This window comes from Monodelphis domestica, chromosome 1, assembly GCF_027887165.1.
Source record: "Monodelphis domestica isolate mMonDom1 chromosome 1, mMonDom1.pri, whole genome shotgun sequence".
NCBI lineage: Eukaryota > Metazoa > Chordata > Mammalia > Didelphimorphia > Didelphidae > Monodelphis > Monodelphis domestica.
Window position 1 is genome coordinate 374161051 of NC_077227.1, and position 17390 is coordinate 374178440.

The following is a 17390-nucleotide window of genomic DNA, read 5'->3' on the forward strand; positions in this document are numbered from 1 at the left end:
AAGATCAAAAAGCCTCTTTGGATCTCTGGGAAATGGCTATGGAAGAATAACTTGGGAGATGAGGAATCAAGAGATTTTACTTCTTAAAAGTAGATACTAGTCTGCAGAAAGAAGAAAAACACAAGAAAACATGGGATGCTAAAACTAACTCTTGCCAAGAGTTTGGCTTTTGGAATTCTATTAAGATGCCCTATACTCTGGCTCTGCTTGGCCTTCCAGCATGCCAAAGCATTTCTGACAGATCAGACTTAAATCGCCTTATTTAAATGCTGTTTCAGCTCCAGCCAAAAGTCTGTATCTTCTCTTACAGGAAAATTTGAAAAATTCCTCCAGGAAAGGATTTCTCCTTCTCCGTCTCCCACATTCCGGAGCCTGTGGGGCTGATTATCAAGCCTGTCCAGGGCCAGCTCCATTGAAGTTTTTAGCTCAGTGACTTCTCTCCTTTATGTTACCGAAAGGACAATTCACCCTGACAAGTAGTGATGGGGAGGGCTGCCTTCCATAACAGGATCCACACCAGCAGCCATAAGCTGGCATTTCCATTAGAGATGGCAACAGAAGGATAGTAGGAAGTGGTCCACATACTCTGTGAGGAAGTCAGTCTGGAGTATTTCAGCTAGGTTCCTGGAGCTATTATCTCACCCACCCAATAACCCCTCTGTCATTAACTGGGGTGGAGGGGGGCATGCATACATGTACATGTGTGTGCGTGCACATGACTTCAGGTGTAGGAGAAAAGACAGGAAGCTTCTCTAGGATCAGGGCTGAGTTTCATTCTCTTTCCTCCCTTTTTACCTTCTCTGATACCTACAAATATTCCTCCTTCTTGGCCCTGGATTCTCAGAAAACAAGAGCAGCAGCTTTGCCTGTTTCCATCCAAGGAGAAGGGCTCTTTCTGAGCCTGCTCTCCTGTATCTCCAACCTCTATCATTTTAGGCTTGCTTTTTTTCTTGCTAAGAGAAATAGTTGCCAGATGTTGTTTCCACAATAAATGACAAAGGCTTCGGGTGGGATGGGGCTATTGAAACAAAGGGCCCCAAGTGCCAATATACATTTGGAGGACTCACAGACCGAACAATAGCAATGAGCATGCTAGGACAAAGGAGGAGCAGGGTGGGGAGAGCAAGGCTGGGCAATAATCAATGTGAAAAGACTGGCTTTTGCTGGATTGCTAGCTCAATACAAGCCAAAAGGGTGATGGAGCTGCCAAAAAGGCTAATTCAATCTTAGATTGCATTTATTGGCATAGTCAGAGCTATAACTAGCACTGGGTAAATGGGACTTTGACCGCATATGCCAAGAGGAGGATCGGGAGGAACATTCTTCCTCTCAACACGGTCCTCTCCCGGCATATGCCATTACAAACAGTGGAACTCCTCAATCCATCTTCGCCTCTCCGCTCTGTCCATTCTAGGATCAAATTTCCAGAGTTCTTCTCCTGGTATCCACTTTACCTGCCTACAACCTCCTAAAGCTGAGGGTTGGCTGAACTTTCTGGGGAACATGTCCTCGGTATGGCTGCACCCACGGCTGGACTTCTGAAATACGGTCCACTTAAACTAAATCCTCGTTGGTCCCATTTGTAGCTCTAGATATTTTACATCCAGAATGGAGAAGGTCATAGTGTTATTGTAGCTTCTCCGGCTTCCATCGCTATTCGATTCAAATGCTACCTTCTTCAAAGATCTTTCCTGATGCCCCTTTGATCCTACTGCCTTCTCTTTAAATTACTTTCTTTTTTTTTAAACCCTTACCTTCCATCTTAGAATCAATACTGTGTACTGGTTCTAAGGCAGAAGAGTGGTAAGGACTAGGCCATGGGGGTTAAGTGACTTGTCCAGGGTCACACAGTTAGGAAGTGTCTAAGCCAAATTTGAATCCAGGACCTCCTGTCTCTGGACCTGGCTCTCAATCCACTGAGATACCCAGCTGCCCCCTCTTTAAATTACTTTCCATTTACACTATATATGTATGTGTATATATATATATATATACATATATATATATATACACACACACACACAGTATACTGTATATACTCACATACATAGTGTATTATATATATTTACATATATTTCTGTGTATATATATGTACATATATATATAATCTTGTATGTATATAGTTGTTTGCATATCATCTGCTCATTAGAATGTGAGCTCCTGAAGGGCAGGAATTATGTTTTTGCTTTTCTATATATCCCCAGTGCTAGTAGAGTACTAGGCACATGGTAAGCACATAGTAAATGCTCATTGACTCACTGGCTATTGTCCTCTTCTCAGTCCAGACCCAGGTTAGAATATTGTCTGCTTTTGGGTGCCAGCTTGACGAAATGGAGACAATCTAGAGGAAAGTGACCAGGATGGTGGGAAGATTGCAGAGGGAACTATTTGAGGTTTGGATGAAAGAAGAGAGGTTATTTCCTCTAGAGTGGAGAAATCTTAGACGGGCTATGATCACTGTTTTTAAGCATCTTAAGAACCAGACTGAAGTTGAGAGATTAGATTTGCTCTTCTGGGCCTCGGGAGCAAAAACTAAGAGCAGTTTAGAAATTGCAGAGGAAGATTTTTTTCCTTGATATAAAGGAAAACTCTTAACAATGAAAGGTGCCTTGAAATGAATTAATGGCTTCCATCACTGGCGTGCTTCTAGAGGATGCTGGCTGGCCACTTGTCAGGGAAGCGATAATGGGGAATCCTGTTCAGTCCTAGGCTGACATCATGACCTCGGATTCCCTTTCCATTCTGAGATTTGATGACCTTGTGATTCTAGGGTGGAGAGTTACCAGTGTATCCCTGCCTATCTGCCCACAATTCCTGGAGGGGATGCTCCAGGTCCCCAGCTTCTATTCCTCCCTCTCTGCGGCTACAACATTGTACTTGGCGCCAGGAAGATTTGAATTTGATTTCTGTCCCGGAGAATGCGGAGCCATGTCATCATGGGCAAGCCACATAACCACTCAATGCCCGAGTTTCCTCATCTTGAAAAGAGTGATAATGATCACGTCTACTTCAAAAGGTTGTGAGGCTCAAATGAAGTCAAGCATGAGAAGTGCTTTGCAAATCTCAAAGAGTTATATAAATTTTAGTTGTTATTATTATTATTACCATCTTGCAAGTCCCCATAGACGCTTTCCATGGGGCAGCTATTAATAACTTGTCATCTCTGGAAGTGCCTCATGACAAAGCTGTTTAGTGAGGTTTTCTATTGGCCCACATGTGTGCCTTTCGGTCATCCAAATCCATATGTGGTGGTCAGGAGCCAAGGTACTCATACCAGATTCAATAACAATCCCTCTAGCCTAGTGGTACAGTCTTGACCAATTAGTTTTGGCAAAAGGAAAATAATGATTCAAGAGCTGTCTCCCCCTCAGGTCCATGGTTTTTTGAACTCCTGGGCTTAATGGCTTTTAGGGGTAAAGGGTTATGATCTGTTTAACACACTAAGGCTTTTGGGGCATTGCCAGCCCAGCCAAATGGCACATAATAAATGTGTCCCAGGATGATGAGATCTCAAATGAAGGATCACATCTTGGGCTTCTTTTCTTTCTGTTTAAATGTAAAAAGAGTCCTTTCGTGCACACACATTCATAGATTTAAGGCATTCCAAACAGAAAACTCATTTAAGTTGGGATGCTCCAGATCCCATGGGACAAGCTGGGAAAATTCTAAAGGCAGTCAGGTCACTAGGCAAAGTGCCCAGGTAACCTGAGTGGAATAGCTCAACCAGGGCATGTTCTCTCCAGTGCCTTCTTAGGGAGCTCATGTGGGTGGGATCTCCATCCATCTTTATTCCCACAATATATAGCATTTATTTACTGTTCATATTACCTACTTGGAGTCTTATGTTGTACACAGTTTTTTTGTGTGTGTGCAAATAACATCTAGATTATAAGCAATTTGGGGGTCCAGCATTTAAAGTCTTTCACAATCTGCCTCCTGCCTACTTTTTCGGTCTTTATATTACTTCCCCTCATGCATTCTCCACTTCAGTCAAGCTGTTCTACAAACTAGGACCTTGGATCTCCAGCCTCTGTGACTGGAACGCACCCCCTCTTCATCTCTGCCTTGTAGAACTCCTGACTCCCTTGCAAGGAGAACTTAGGGACGCTATCTCCTACATGAAGCCTTTCCTAACTCCCTCAGTTCTTTTTCCACTTTCGCTCTTGAAATGTTTTATTTCTATATATTTACTTGTATACATACTGTATTCTCCTCTCCCCCCAGTAGAATGTAAGATGTTTGTGGTCAGGGACTTTTTTTTCTGTCCTTGCATCCCCAACCCTTTCATGTGATAGGAACTGAATAACTGTTTGTTGAATAGAATCAATATTCCAGTGAATACTTCAGAGCATCTCTGGCAAAAGCCTAGCACAATGCCACAAACAGTGTAAGTGCTCAATAAATACTCGTTGTTGCTTGACTGATTATTTAGTCTCACTAATGCCTACCCTTGGCAGTCATTTCTAGTCATTACACACAAGGCAGGGATTTGTTCTCAGAAACTAAATGGATCAGTTATATAGCACTCTCCAATTCCCCGCAGCCCTTGTTTATACAGATCTAGGGATCCTAGGAAGGTACCACTGCTTTATATTATTGATGGGGGAGAGAGAACTCTCATTCATCAGGCGCAAAGGGAGTCCTCTCCAAGGTCCTGGGCAGGTGTATGAACTGGTATGAAGGGACTCTACTCCAGGAGACATTTTGGATGTATATACTACTTTAGCGTACACAGTAGTCTCAACTCATCCATTTTTTTAAGTTAGGATGCTAAAAAAATGAAAAAGCAAAACAAAACAAAACAAATAAACCTGGGGGACAGGCAGTGTAGTACACTGGAAATGGCACTGGCTAGGAAGTCAAAGGCTGACTCAGTTTTAAGTCTTCCTACCTGTGTGACTTTGGATAAATTGCTTAACCTTTCTGGACCTCAGTTTCCTCATAAAAAGACATAGTTGAGGGCAGCTAGGTAGCACAGTGGATAGAGAGCCAGGCCTGGAGATAGGAGGCCCTGGGCTCAAATCTGGCTTCAGATACTTCCTAGGTATGTGACCCTGGGCAAGTCACTTAATCCCCATCGCCTAGTCCTTGCCCTTCTTTGTTGTTATTAAGAAAGAAAGGGTTAAAAAAACCAAGACAGGTTTGGACTCTGATGTCACACTGATCTGAACTGTCCTTTACTTTCATTTATTCATTAAAGAAGGCTGAGATATCAAGTAGGAGAACATTAGAGCCAAAAGATCTGGGTCCTAGTTCTGGCCCTTAGTGGGACAAGGGCAAGTCACGTTCTCTCTGTGGATCTCAGTTTCTTTATCTAAAAAATGAAGGGGCTTTTATTAGATGGCTTCTACAATTCTTCCTAGTTCTGGCATTTTTCTAACCCACTTAAACTGAACTCAATTCAACACCTTACTGTAGAAGGAACAGTGGGTCTGTTGTCACATTTAGATTCAAATCTTTGCTCTATCACCAACAATCTCTATCTCTGTGAGTGAACAGCCCCCCTCTCTGCCTCTCTGGACCTCAGTTTCCTCAATTGCAAAATGAAGGATTCAGGACTAAGTGATTTCCTAAGGTCTTTTCCAGCTCTACATTTACAATCTTAATTTTTAAAATGAACATGCTTCCTCAGCTGGGTATTAATCTCCTTTCCTGTCACTGAGAATATAACATATTCCTTCTTTGTAACCTTATTCATATTTATTGTTCTGTTTGGAATGCTCTTTCAAAGCCCACATCCCTTTTCAAGATATAACTCAAGTTCTCCTCTCAAGAAGTCTTTCTGATTAATTTTTCTCTCACATGTATCTTAGAATTTTTTTTATTAACCAAAGTCATCCTCCTAGGATCATCCAATAAGAGGATATCAGAGATCTAAGAGATCATGTAATCCAACTTCTTTGTTTTCCTGATGAGATGTTGTTGAGTTGTTTCAGTTATATCTGACTCTTTGTGACCCCTTTTGGGGTTTTCTTAGAAAAGATCCTAGAGTGGTTTGCCCTTTCCTTCTTATTTTACACATGATAAAATTGAGGCAAACAGGGTAAGTGACTTGCCCAGAGTCAAATAGTTAGTAAGTATCTGAGGTCAGATTTGAACTCATGAAGATGAGTTTGATTGACTCCAGGCCTAGTGCTCTATCCACTACCTGTCTTTCAAGGACAACAAAAATACAAATTCACAACTAGTTACTGTCTCTCTGTTCTCTTAACTCCTACAGCACTTAATAGTCTGTGCCCCACTATATTAGATGCAGTAATATCATTTGCAAATTTTTTCATTGCAGATCAGGGTCAGAGACTCACAGCTCTAGAGTTGGGAAGAACCTCAGAGACCATTTATTTGTTCCAGAAGGATCAGCTTGTTCTGGCACTGTACCCCCAAACTATCTGCTTCTACTGAGCTTTGATCCATACTCCCCCAGAATGGCCCCAGGATACTACTCTGTCCTCTGTCCAACCTCTTCATTTTCTGTTTGAGGGGATTGGGGCCTGGAGGGCAGAGTAATTTGCTTAGGGCCTCATAGGCTATTAGTGGCCGAGTCAGGAAACTGAGGCCTGGGAAAGCTAAATTACTTGCTATAACCACATAGGTAATAAGCATCAGAATCGGAATTTGAATCTAGGTCCAATTAGTAGAAATTGAGCATTCAAGTAAACAAGTTTTCCTTTTTCTTCAAGACTGCCATCTCCTGATGTGTGACCCTGGACAAGTCACTTAACCCTCAAACCCTTACCCCTCTTCTGCCTTGGAACCAATACACAGTACTGATTTTAAGATGGAAGGTTAAGGTTTTTTTTAAAAAAAAAAACTACAATCTCTTTCAGGGGAGGGATTGAATTTACATCTTCTTTATCCCCGTTGTTGTCTTGCCTAGGTCCTGGCATCTCAAAAAATGTCTTGACTAAACTTGACTCTTGCAGGAGAAATAGAGAAAGGAGAAACACATACAGAGTTAAGAAAAAGAGGGAAATCAAATTGACATTTGGTGAATATTGCTTCCAGATAAATGGAACCTATTTGGAGTTTCAGTACTCTACTGAGGATCGTTAGATTCCGTGATGTTCCTTGCTCCTCCCTTGGTTCCCTCCAGAAAACGTGCTTTATTCATTTGTCTTTGAAAGTAAAATGAATTAAAATTAATTTTGTTTGAGTGTTTGGCAACAATCCCCAAGATAAACGGAGATGCCTTAGAGTAAAAACAAAAAACCCCGAGTTGGGAATCATTGGTCTGGAATCCTGTGGATGACCCTGAGGCGGAGACCACCAAGCTAGTAGCTTGTTCAGACCCGATGGTTTTCCCTTTCACAAACACCTACTCTCCTTGCCTGTCTCCTTCCAGTCTTCCTGCCCCTCTCAACCTCCCCAAGACACACACACACCCACCCTCATACCTCACCCACTCCCTGATGCCCCATCTCTACCCCACAACGGATGCTGGCAAGACACCCTCTCTGGATTTGAATGAATGTTTCTTTCCTTGCAGAAACCTGGAAACAATGACAAACCCAGGGAAAGCTCAAGAGTTCCAAAAAGAGGAAACAGGCTCACCTCCCAGCTCATGCAGATTTACTTTACAATTAAATCCAATTATCTCTGTTATTTCAATCTTTGCTGAATGAGCTTGAGGGGAAAGAATCCATGGGCTTGTTTTTATGGCGTTTTCTTCCTTTTGAAATGTGTCACCCCGTGAGACAATTAGTCTGGGAGATGTGTTTGGGTAAGACATTTTCCACAGCTCCCTTCCAACTGCTCATTATGAGGACTGCCCTAGAACTGTCCTCATATAGGATGTGCAGCTCGCCATTCATTCATTCATCCACTCACTCATGTAGCTAGGAGATTCTGAGTGAATGGCACCAGCCCAAGCCCAGGGCTCACATGCAACTAAAATGCCTTAGAAGAGTTGCCTTCTTTCTTTTCCAACAGGGTGTCAGCTCCAGTTATAGCTACTCCAAGCCCCGGGGGGTTCTGGGAGCCACAGAACAAACAGGGGGGATATTAGGTGAGAGACAGTCTTTTTCCTAGACCACAAGGAGGATCCTTGCCAGGGTGGTTCAAACATACTTGCATTTGCTGACTTTGTGCATTTCTTTGTACTTGTTGGACCACTTGGTAAGTATTCTTAGGTAACAGGATCTAGTATTACCACTGGAAAGGACATGAAAGACCATAAAGCCTCACGCTTTTTTTTTTTTAACAGATGAAGAAACCAAGGCACAGAAAGAGTAAATGATATGTATGGAGGGGTAGGTGGGTCACTGATTGAGAATCGGGCTCAGAGAATGGGAGGTCCTGGGTTCAAATCTGACATCAGACACTTCTTAGCTATGTGACCCTGGGCAAGTCACTTAACCCCCATTACCTAGCCCTTACCTCTCTTCTGTCTTGGAATCAATACACAGGATTGATTCTAAGATGGAAGGTAAGGGCTTAAAAAAATGATGTGCCTGGAGTTATACCACAAATAAACAACAGAGTCAGGACTTGATTTTAGTCCTTTGATTTCCAATGCAGCATACTTGTGTGTTTGTGTTCTCTGACCCATCACAAGCCTGGGAGATGTGTGCATTTTCCACAGCTCCTTCCCAACTGCTCACCAGGAACACAGACCATTGTCTTAGGGCAGCTTGAATAGCAGATGGTGCAGCTGACTTAGAGTCAGGAAGACCTGGGTTTGAGTGGGATCAGATAATTACTTAGCTGTGGGACTCTAGGCAAATCATTTAACCTCTCTCAGCCTCAGCTTTCTCATCTGCAAAATGGGAATATTAATAGCACCTATCTCATTGGGTGTTATGGGAATCAAATAACATATGTATGTGAAGCACTTTGCAAATCTTATATATGCACCCATATTTCTCTCTCTATGTATATAAGTGTGCATATATATATATATATATATGTGTGTGTATATATATATGCATACAGGCACACACTATTTTTCTTCTTCTTCTTCTTCTTATGCCTCCCTCAAGAGACAGGAGCCCCAGAGTAGTCATCACAAAGCCCCAGGACTGAAAGTCCAGCAAGTGCAGAGGCAACATCTCCTTTACGTAACTGGGAACTTTTGAGGAAAGATCGTTTCTCCCCTCAGCCCGAAGTCACCTGCCACATCTATCCTCTTGTGTGGGGGAACTTTGGAGAGCATGTAGTTCAATGCCTTGCACAGAGTAGGCATGCATTTCTGGTTTTTTGAACTGAAATTGGGCTGAACTGCCATTCCCAAAGACCAGACTTTTAGATGAACCATTATTGGAAGGGGCAGTGACTGGATTTTTTTGGTGGGTGAGAAAGAATAAATATTTACCAGTCCCCTCCTAGCCAATTCTAGTGTTTCTGGGCACCAGCCATGGAAAGAATGGCCACTCCTATGACCCTTGGAGAGGCCCATGTTATTGAATCCTCCTCAGCTAGATGTCTGCTTCCAAAGGGGGGAATGCTTGAAAGAAGGCAAGCTAGGAAGGTAACAGCACTGCTAGAGATGGGAGAAAAGGTCAAAGCAAGGCAGGGTAGCACTCACAGCTCAGTCACATCCTTGGGGATGCCTTTGGGGAGGACCCGGAGCCCCTTATTGCTGCAACGAACCACAGTCTCCACACAGGTACACTGCTCGGGACATCGAGGAGCCAGTTGGCAGCTGCTTTCATCATTACCTAGATTGAAGGCCAAGAAGAGACAGTGTGAGAGACCTGACAACTGGGGAGGAATTGAGGGAGGCTAGAAATAATCAAGTTCCATGAAGAGATCCAAAGCCAACATTTCTTCAGTAAATAAAAATGTGCCAAAATGGGCCAACTCTGAACATGGCTGGTCCTATCTCCAGGAATCAGTGAATATAATACAAGCTCAGTGCAGGCTGCAGAATGGCCACATCTTGTTCTAGCCTTCTATTTCAGCTGTCTCCTACCTCATCCTTTAAAAGGAACCCCCCAACCCCAAAGAAGTGCTGTTTTGGGAGGCCCAGATTTCTCAAAATGGACATCCCCTAAACTTGGGGAAACCTAACCTCCACCGACTCTGTTTCTCTCAGCTGTCCCACACTCGTGGGCCACTAAGACAGGGCTTGTCCGATCATCCTATCTCACAAGGCATTTCAAGCTGCTTCAGTGAATCAGCTCAATCCATTACAAATGAACAGTGAGAAGTATTTTTGTTTGTTTTTTAAGTGAATGTGGATTTCAGTTTCTATTTGAAACAGATAAACTACTGCCCACAATTCAAGGAGAGGAATTCATGAGAGCCCAGTCACAGGGATGTTGGTGGTGTTCAAAGGAAGGACACTTGACCCTTCTTGTATAAGAATTCTCAGGGAGAACTTGGGTCCCTTGTGAGTCCAGAGCTCCTTGGACACGGGTTATAATAAGTTCACATACTTAGAGTTAAAAGAGACTTTTCTTCAACTTCCTCACTTTCCAACGAAAGGTTATTTGTCCAGGGCCACCCAGATAATATATAGAAAAGCTGGAATTGAAACTCATGGCCCCTGATTTAAAAGTCCACCACTTTCCAACACAGCACCACACTTTCCTCTGGACTGGGATGGTGAGTGGGAGCCGTTTTCCTGTCTAAAAGTAAAAAACAAACAAACCTCTCCTTAGATTTTTCAATCCTCAGACATCTATTTAATCTATTCACCACTAAGAGTAGGTGATATCCATGTCAAGAAACCTACTGATTGAAGCTGAAAACTTGGGGATGTGATCTTCTTCCTGATATCTTCCTTGTCATCCTATACTCAGCCTGCCCAATGGGGCAACTTTATTTTAGATTGCATTGATAGAATCCAGAAGAAGCAAATCAATAAATAAGTAGCCCCAAACCCCAAAATATCTTAAATCTTAAAAAAAGCCCCAAATATCTTAAATACTGTATTCAATTCTGGGTAAGACATTTCAAGATGTCTTACAAAGTAGGGTATGAGGAATGAGACCAAGATGTTGAAGGGTCTCAGGATTGTCATATGAAGAACAGTTAAAAGAACTAGGAATGTTTAACTTGAAAAAGAAAAGACTTAGGAGGGATATAATAGCTATCTTTTAAGTATTTGAAGAGCTGTGGTTAGGAGGAACAAGGAGATTATAGCTCTAGGGGGCAGATGAGTTCAGTATAATGAAATATTTTAAAAAACTATAGTAATTAAAATATGGTACAGCATTCCTCTCTGTTATTTTTATTATTGTTGTTCAGTCATTTTTCAGTTGTAGCTAACTCTTGTGACTCTATTTGGGGTTTTCTTGGCAGAGACACTGGAGTGGTTTGTCATTTCTTTCTCCAGCTCATTTTACAGAGGTAGAGCTGAGGCAAACAGGATGAAGTGACTTGCTCAGGGTCATACAGCTAATAAGTGTCTGAGGTCAGATTTGAACTTAGGAAGATGAGTCTTCCTGACTCCAGACCCAACAAATATGGCACAGTATGTCTCATGAAGTAGTGAGCTCTCTGTTATGGACAATATTCAAATAGCACCTGGATGACCATATGCTAGGATCATTAGAGAACTCGGGCATAAGTGAATGTCTCAGATCCTTTCCAGGTCTAAGATTTTCTCATTCTAGAATGTAAGTTTCATGATGCCTTATCCACTGTTCCTTCAACTAGACAATTTATTAAGGCCCTCTGATACACCAAGACAAAAATGAAACCAAGTTCAAGGACACTGAATAGAGATAAGACAATACCTAAACTAGGAAATAAAAGTTCATTTGAGGCCAGAGTGTGCATTAGCACCTGGGAGAGTTAGAGGTGAGCTTAATAGGACAGGTGGCTCCTGAGCCACGAGTGAAGGAAGACAGCTGTGAGCCCCAGAGGAGAGGAGGGAGCCTATTCCAGGCTGGGGATAGCCTGTGCTAATGCATATCCAGTTCCAGGAGCAGTTAATACTTCCAGTGTGTCGGGACCGTAGAGTACGATGAGGAGAGAAATATGCAACAAAGCTGAAAGACTGGTTGGAGTCATAGTAGCGCGGGTGCTCTACTCCAGACTGAGGAGGCTGGATTTCAACCTGGGGGCAATAGGGGCCAATGAGGTCTTTGGGAATAGTCTGACCGTGACTTAGGAGGATTATTTTAGTAGCTGTAGAGAGGATAGTTTGGGGAGGGGAGAGAATGGGAGATGGAAACCAACTAGAGAACTATTACGATGGTCCAGGTGGAAGCCTGAATTGGGTCTAGTGGCTTGTGAGTGAAGAGAAGGGGATGGAAAATGAATACTGTGTTCCAATTTGTGTATGAGATTTCTTTCTTTCTTTTTTTTTTGTAAACCCTTACCTTCCAACTTAGAATCAATATTGTGGGGGGCAACTGGGTAGCTCAGTGGATTGAGAGCCAGGCCTAGAGACGGGAGGTCCTAAGTTCAAATCTGGCCTCAGACACTTCCCAGCTGTGTGACCCTGGGCAAGTCACTTAACCCCCATTGTCTACTCCTTTCCATTCTTCTGCCTTGGAACCAATACACAGTACTGATTCCAAGATGGAAGGTAAGGATTTAAAAAAAATTAATATTGTGTATTGGTTCCAAGGCAGTAGAGGGTTAAGGACTAGGCAACAGGAGTTAAGTGATTTGCCCAGGGTCACACAGGCAATGTCTGAGGCCAGATTTGAACCAGGACTTCCTGTCTCTTGACATGGTTCTTAATCCACTAAGCTACTCAGATATCTCTAAGAAGATTTATTATTAAAGACTATATGATTTGATTTCTAATAGGACTCAGTAACACTGGATTTGTCAAGCCTTTTTTCTACATTCCTTTGTCCTGACAATCTTAGGAATGTCCTCACATTCCTTCCCCTAGAACAGCTTCTAAAATTAAGATAATTAAGATTGAAAATGTGAGTTCCATCCTGCCTAGTAAACAAAAACTAGTTTTGGCCAAATATGTTTGGAGGACTTTGATTTCCCCATTGGGATGAACAAGGAAATGTCGAACCTGGCTGGGCCTAATTTGATTTCTTCATCTAGATCAGCAAAGATATTGAAATCTTGTGATTGGGGATATGATTTTCATTAGGGGATTAGAGTATGTGGGGGGGTCCTATCTCCTCATTAGGTATCCACCAATTAGAGATGTCTTGGGGAAGACTGAATAATGAGCTCCCAAATTTGTAATTAATGATTCAAGATGCTGAATGAATTTGTTTTTGATCATTGACGGAGATTACTGACAATGATTTTTATCACTCATTGCTCACCTAATCAATAAATTGATTTTTCTTGCTCAGAACTCAGTTTCGTGGAATTTTTAATTGTCACCTATAGAACACAGAGTATGTAGAAGACAGTCATAAGAGATGAGCCTGGAAAGGGAGGCTGGAAAAATCCTCACTCAACAACATCTAGTTGTATATTCTATTCTACCTCTTTGATAGGACTTGGAAATTGATTGGTTGTAAGGGGGTAAAGGAAGGCCTTGGAGGCTATGAACCTGAGTGAACAGGAGTAACCTTCAATAGAAACAGTATAAATCGGGGCCTGGGTGAATGGGGAGGCCTTAAGGAAAAGGCTTGGTACCTTCTTTGAACAAGAAAATGAGGGGTTTTTCCCACCTAGGAAGCAATTTGGTTAGGTTATTCTTGTGAGACACTATAAGGGCCTCAAATCACCCAAAAGCCTCCTTTCTTGCCCACTTCCTATCCCTGAAATAGTAATGATACAGGCCTCCTTTATTCAAGAGCATTTCTTTTGTTTTACATATCTGTTCAGGCCTGGGTATTCACACAAACTATGTGGATAAAGGCTTATTTTCCACCTTCAGAGAGAAAACTGAGGCTGGGAGGTTTGAGTAACTTTTCCATAGGCAGAGGAGAAACTAGGACCAGGGGTAGGGGTTTCCACCTCCCTAGACTGTAATGAGCTTGACACCCCACTTATGTGTTTCTTGGGCTGGACTCTGGACCACCGGGGTCTCTCCGTCTCCATCTCCATCCTCCTCCCTTCCCTCCTGAGTGTCTCTATTTTCTCACCATCACAGGTGAAGTCTTGGATGGCCACATCCTGGATAGGAATCTCCTTGAGGAAGAAAGGCTTCTGGCACCGAGGATTCCCACTGACAATTCTCCTCTTCCTCAACCATTTCCCTAGCCATGCCAGATGGCAGTTGCAGTTGAAGGGGTTGGAAAGCAGGTTTCTGGAAAAGAAAGAAGAGAAGTCCTTACCACATGTTTCAATCTTCCATGGGCCAAACGAGGGCAGCTTCAAACTCAATGTCTCCACAGGCATCCTTCAGCCTCTAGACCCAGATTAAAATCTACTGGAGCAGCTTGTGGGAGGAGGAAGGAAAGTGAGGAAAAGGAACAAATACCCTTCATTTCCTGATGTGTAAAAGCAATTTCTCCCGGTGTCCCAGCCTAAATTCCTATGACAAGAAAAGAGAAAGTACTTCTGATCTTAGAATTCCAGATGAGACTCTTCCCAGCGGATCTTCCCAGAGCAGAGGAAAGGGCACAATGAATGGTTCCCTCTCCTGATCTAAGTAATTCCATTCAGTTAGTGTATTTTAAAAAACCCTAACTTTCTGACTTAGTGATGACTTTAAGACAGAAGAGCAAACAGGGTTTACTTACCTAGGGCTATACAGCTAGGAAATATAAAGGCCATGTTGGAACCCAGATCCTTCCAACTCCAAGCCTGGATCTCTATCCACTGTGCCACCCAGTTGCCCCCCAATAAGTATTTATGAAAGGCCTATTAGGTGCTGACACTTCTGAGAAGAGGAAGAGGAAGGAGGAGGAGGAACAGAGGGAGGAAGAAGAGAAGAGGGAAAGAGGAAGAGGAGGAGGAAGGGGAGAAGAAGAAAAGTAAATACTTCCTGCCCTCAAGGAATCAATATTTATTAATGACTAAAAAGTTTCTGATCCATACATGTTGGTAGCTGAATTTGCAAACCTCTCTCCCTCTTAGAAAGGGTGGCAAGCAAAGGAATAACAAAAGTCTTCCCTTCCTCTTGCCTATGAAAGGGGATGAGAGGACTGCAGGGTGGAGGGACAAAGAAACAATCAGGGAGGACTTCTTTCAATGAGTCTCACCAAGGACATGGGCAGTGGCAGATTCTTTGCTGCAAGCAAATAAACTGTGAGCATGATTAGGGCAGCAAGCTTTGTTGGGAAAAGCCCTGGACTTGACATCCAAAGGTCTACTTTCAAATTCTGACTTCAGCAAAGGCTCCATGTGTTCCTGGGTAAATTGTTTAACCTGACCGAAATTCATGTACGTTATCTGTAAAATGGGAGTAGTAATACACTGGGTAACCTACCTAGATGGAGTATTGTAGAGAAGGGCATTTTACAAGCTTTTAAAATGCTATAGAAAAGAGAGTCATGATTAGTAAGTGGTATGTAGAAAGAATCACTCAACTCTGAAATTAGAGGGCCTGGATTCAAAACTTGCTTCTGATACTCCCTGTGTGGCTCAGAAGCTAGAGTGCTGGACCTGGAGTCAGGAAAACTCTGGTTCAAATCTCACCTTAGACACGTATTAACTGTGTGATCATTTAACCTTTGTATGACTCAATTTTCTCATTTGTAAAATGGAGAGAATAGTATCTACCTTTCAAGGATGCTAGGATAAAAAGGAGATAGCTCTTCAAGCTTTAAAGTGAGATATAAATGGGCATTTTGGGGCAAGCCAGCTAGTCAGATGGGATCTGTAGAATGAGGTAGGGTAGGGAGGGAGAGGCAGTCTAGGTGATCTCTGAGGTCCCTTCCAGTTCCCAATCTGTGATCCTGCGTGGCATAGTGGGGAGAGCCTTGATCTAGGAACAAGGAGGTCTGGGGTGCTAGTCCTGGCCCTGCCACGGACCCTTCTTTCTGCCCTGATTGTTTAATCTATCAAAACAAAGGGTAGGAGTTTCCACAAGGTAATCTGATTCCCTTCTAGTCCTAACATTCTTTGATTTAAACAGGCACATGAGAAAAGACAACTCTGTACCTTATATACATTATATACTTAATAAATATCAGTCAAATGGATGCTCTAAATCATCCCCACAGAGGTCTTAGTTTATTTTCTTTTTCTTTTTAACCCCTTACCTTCCCTCTTGGAATCAACACTGTGTATTGGCTCCAAGGCAGAAGAGTGGTAAGGGCTAGGCAATGGGGGTCAAGTGACTTGCCCAGGGTCACCCAGCTGGGAAGTGTCTTAGTTTATTTTCTCTTTTGACCACATGAATTTTATTCAAGTCAAAAACAGTTATTAAGTGCCTACTCTTTGCTACCATCTACTGACTTCAGGGCTTGCCTCCCTGAATGCCCCATGCCCATGTCAAATATACTCCCCCTCTTTTTAACTTCAGGAACACCATCAGCTCTCATTGCCATAGAAACACTGAATTATGTTCTGAAAAGAGACCAGCTGCCAGCCAGTATCAGAGGAGATAGAGCAGAAGTAACACAACCAACTCTCCATCCCTGATACCCCATCCCACCCCAGCTCTGGAGGCAGCGGGCCGTTATCTCAAGAGTCTGCTACAGAGCCCCTGGTCCTCCAAATCTGCAGGGACCCCTCGATTCTCACTCAGAATCCTACAGTTTTCGCATCAACCCTTTTCTCCTTGATCTAAGGTGATCCTAATGAATTTGGGAAGAGCCCTTGCCTGGGAGTCAGGAAGCCTGAGGCTGATTCCCAGTTCTATGACTAACCAGCTATGGGATTTCAGGACACACACGTCCCCTCTCTAGGATTTGTTTTTCTCATTTGTAAAACGAAGGTAGAGGCCTCGATGCTCTCCCGGCTTTAATAATATTTGGTCCTATTCTGCAGTCCCTATCGGGGTAGGCCTCCCTGTGACATTATTCCCTTTCCCTCAGGCTCCAATAACGTTATCAAATGTCTTGTTGAGATTCTCTAACCCAGAGGCTACTATTGATGGTGTCTGGGAGATGAGAGAAGAATGCCAAGTTCATTCACTGTATTATCTCTGTGACTCCTGAGGTGTGGGGTTGATTGGAAAGAAGGGGGGAACAAGCTGCAGGGCTGGTTCATTTGGGGGAGATTTTGATAAAAGTCGCTGAATTAAAAATGAAGACGGCAAGGAGGAAAACGGAGGAGATCACAGTGGATATGAGCAGGCTACACTATAGAACCAAAGATTTGGATACAGGATTAAAAAGTGTCATCAGCAAATGTATGATCAGAAGAGAACAAGATGAGGGAGGAGGATGACAGGTGGGAAAGCTCACATGCTCCCCTGGTATCTTAGTGAAATAAGGAAAATTAAAGGACATATTGGGTAGATACCTTGTGGCAAATTTTTGGAAGGCATGGGTCAAGAATCACATATCATGCCTTGGGATCTGCACCAATGGTAAGAACATCCAAATTAAACTCATTTGAGTTTATTTAAAAGGTTATGGAAGTCACTGAAAAATAGGATTGATCATCTTTATATAACATAT

The 17390-nt window shown here is 42.8% G+C and overlaps 1 protein-coding gene across 3 annotated transcripts in view; it reads right to left on the bottom strand.

Moving 5' to 3' along the window:
- SLIT3 (slit guidance ligand 3) overlaps positions 1-17390 on the bottom strand; it is an 821799-nt gene that overhangs the window by 88669 nt on the left and 715740 nt on the right. For all 3 annotated transcript variants that reach the window (XM_001380272.4, XM_056811560.1, XM_007473987.3), the window contains 2 exons: positions 13962-14125; positions 9524-9656 (listed from right to left, as the gene is read on the bottom strand). In XM_001380272.4, the coding sequence (XP_001380309.1) occupies positions 9524-9656; positions 13962-14125 (297 nt within the window). The remainder of the gene's footprint in view (positions 1-9523; positions 9657-13961; positions 14126-17390) is intronic.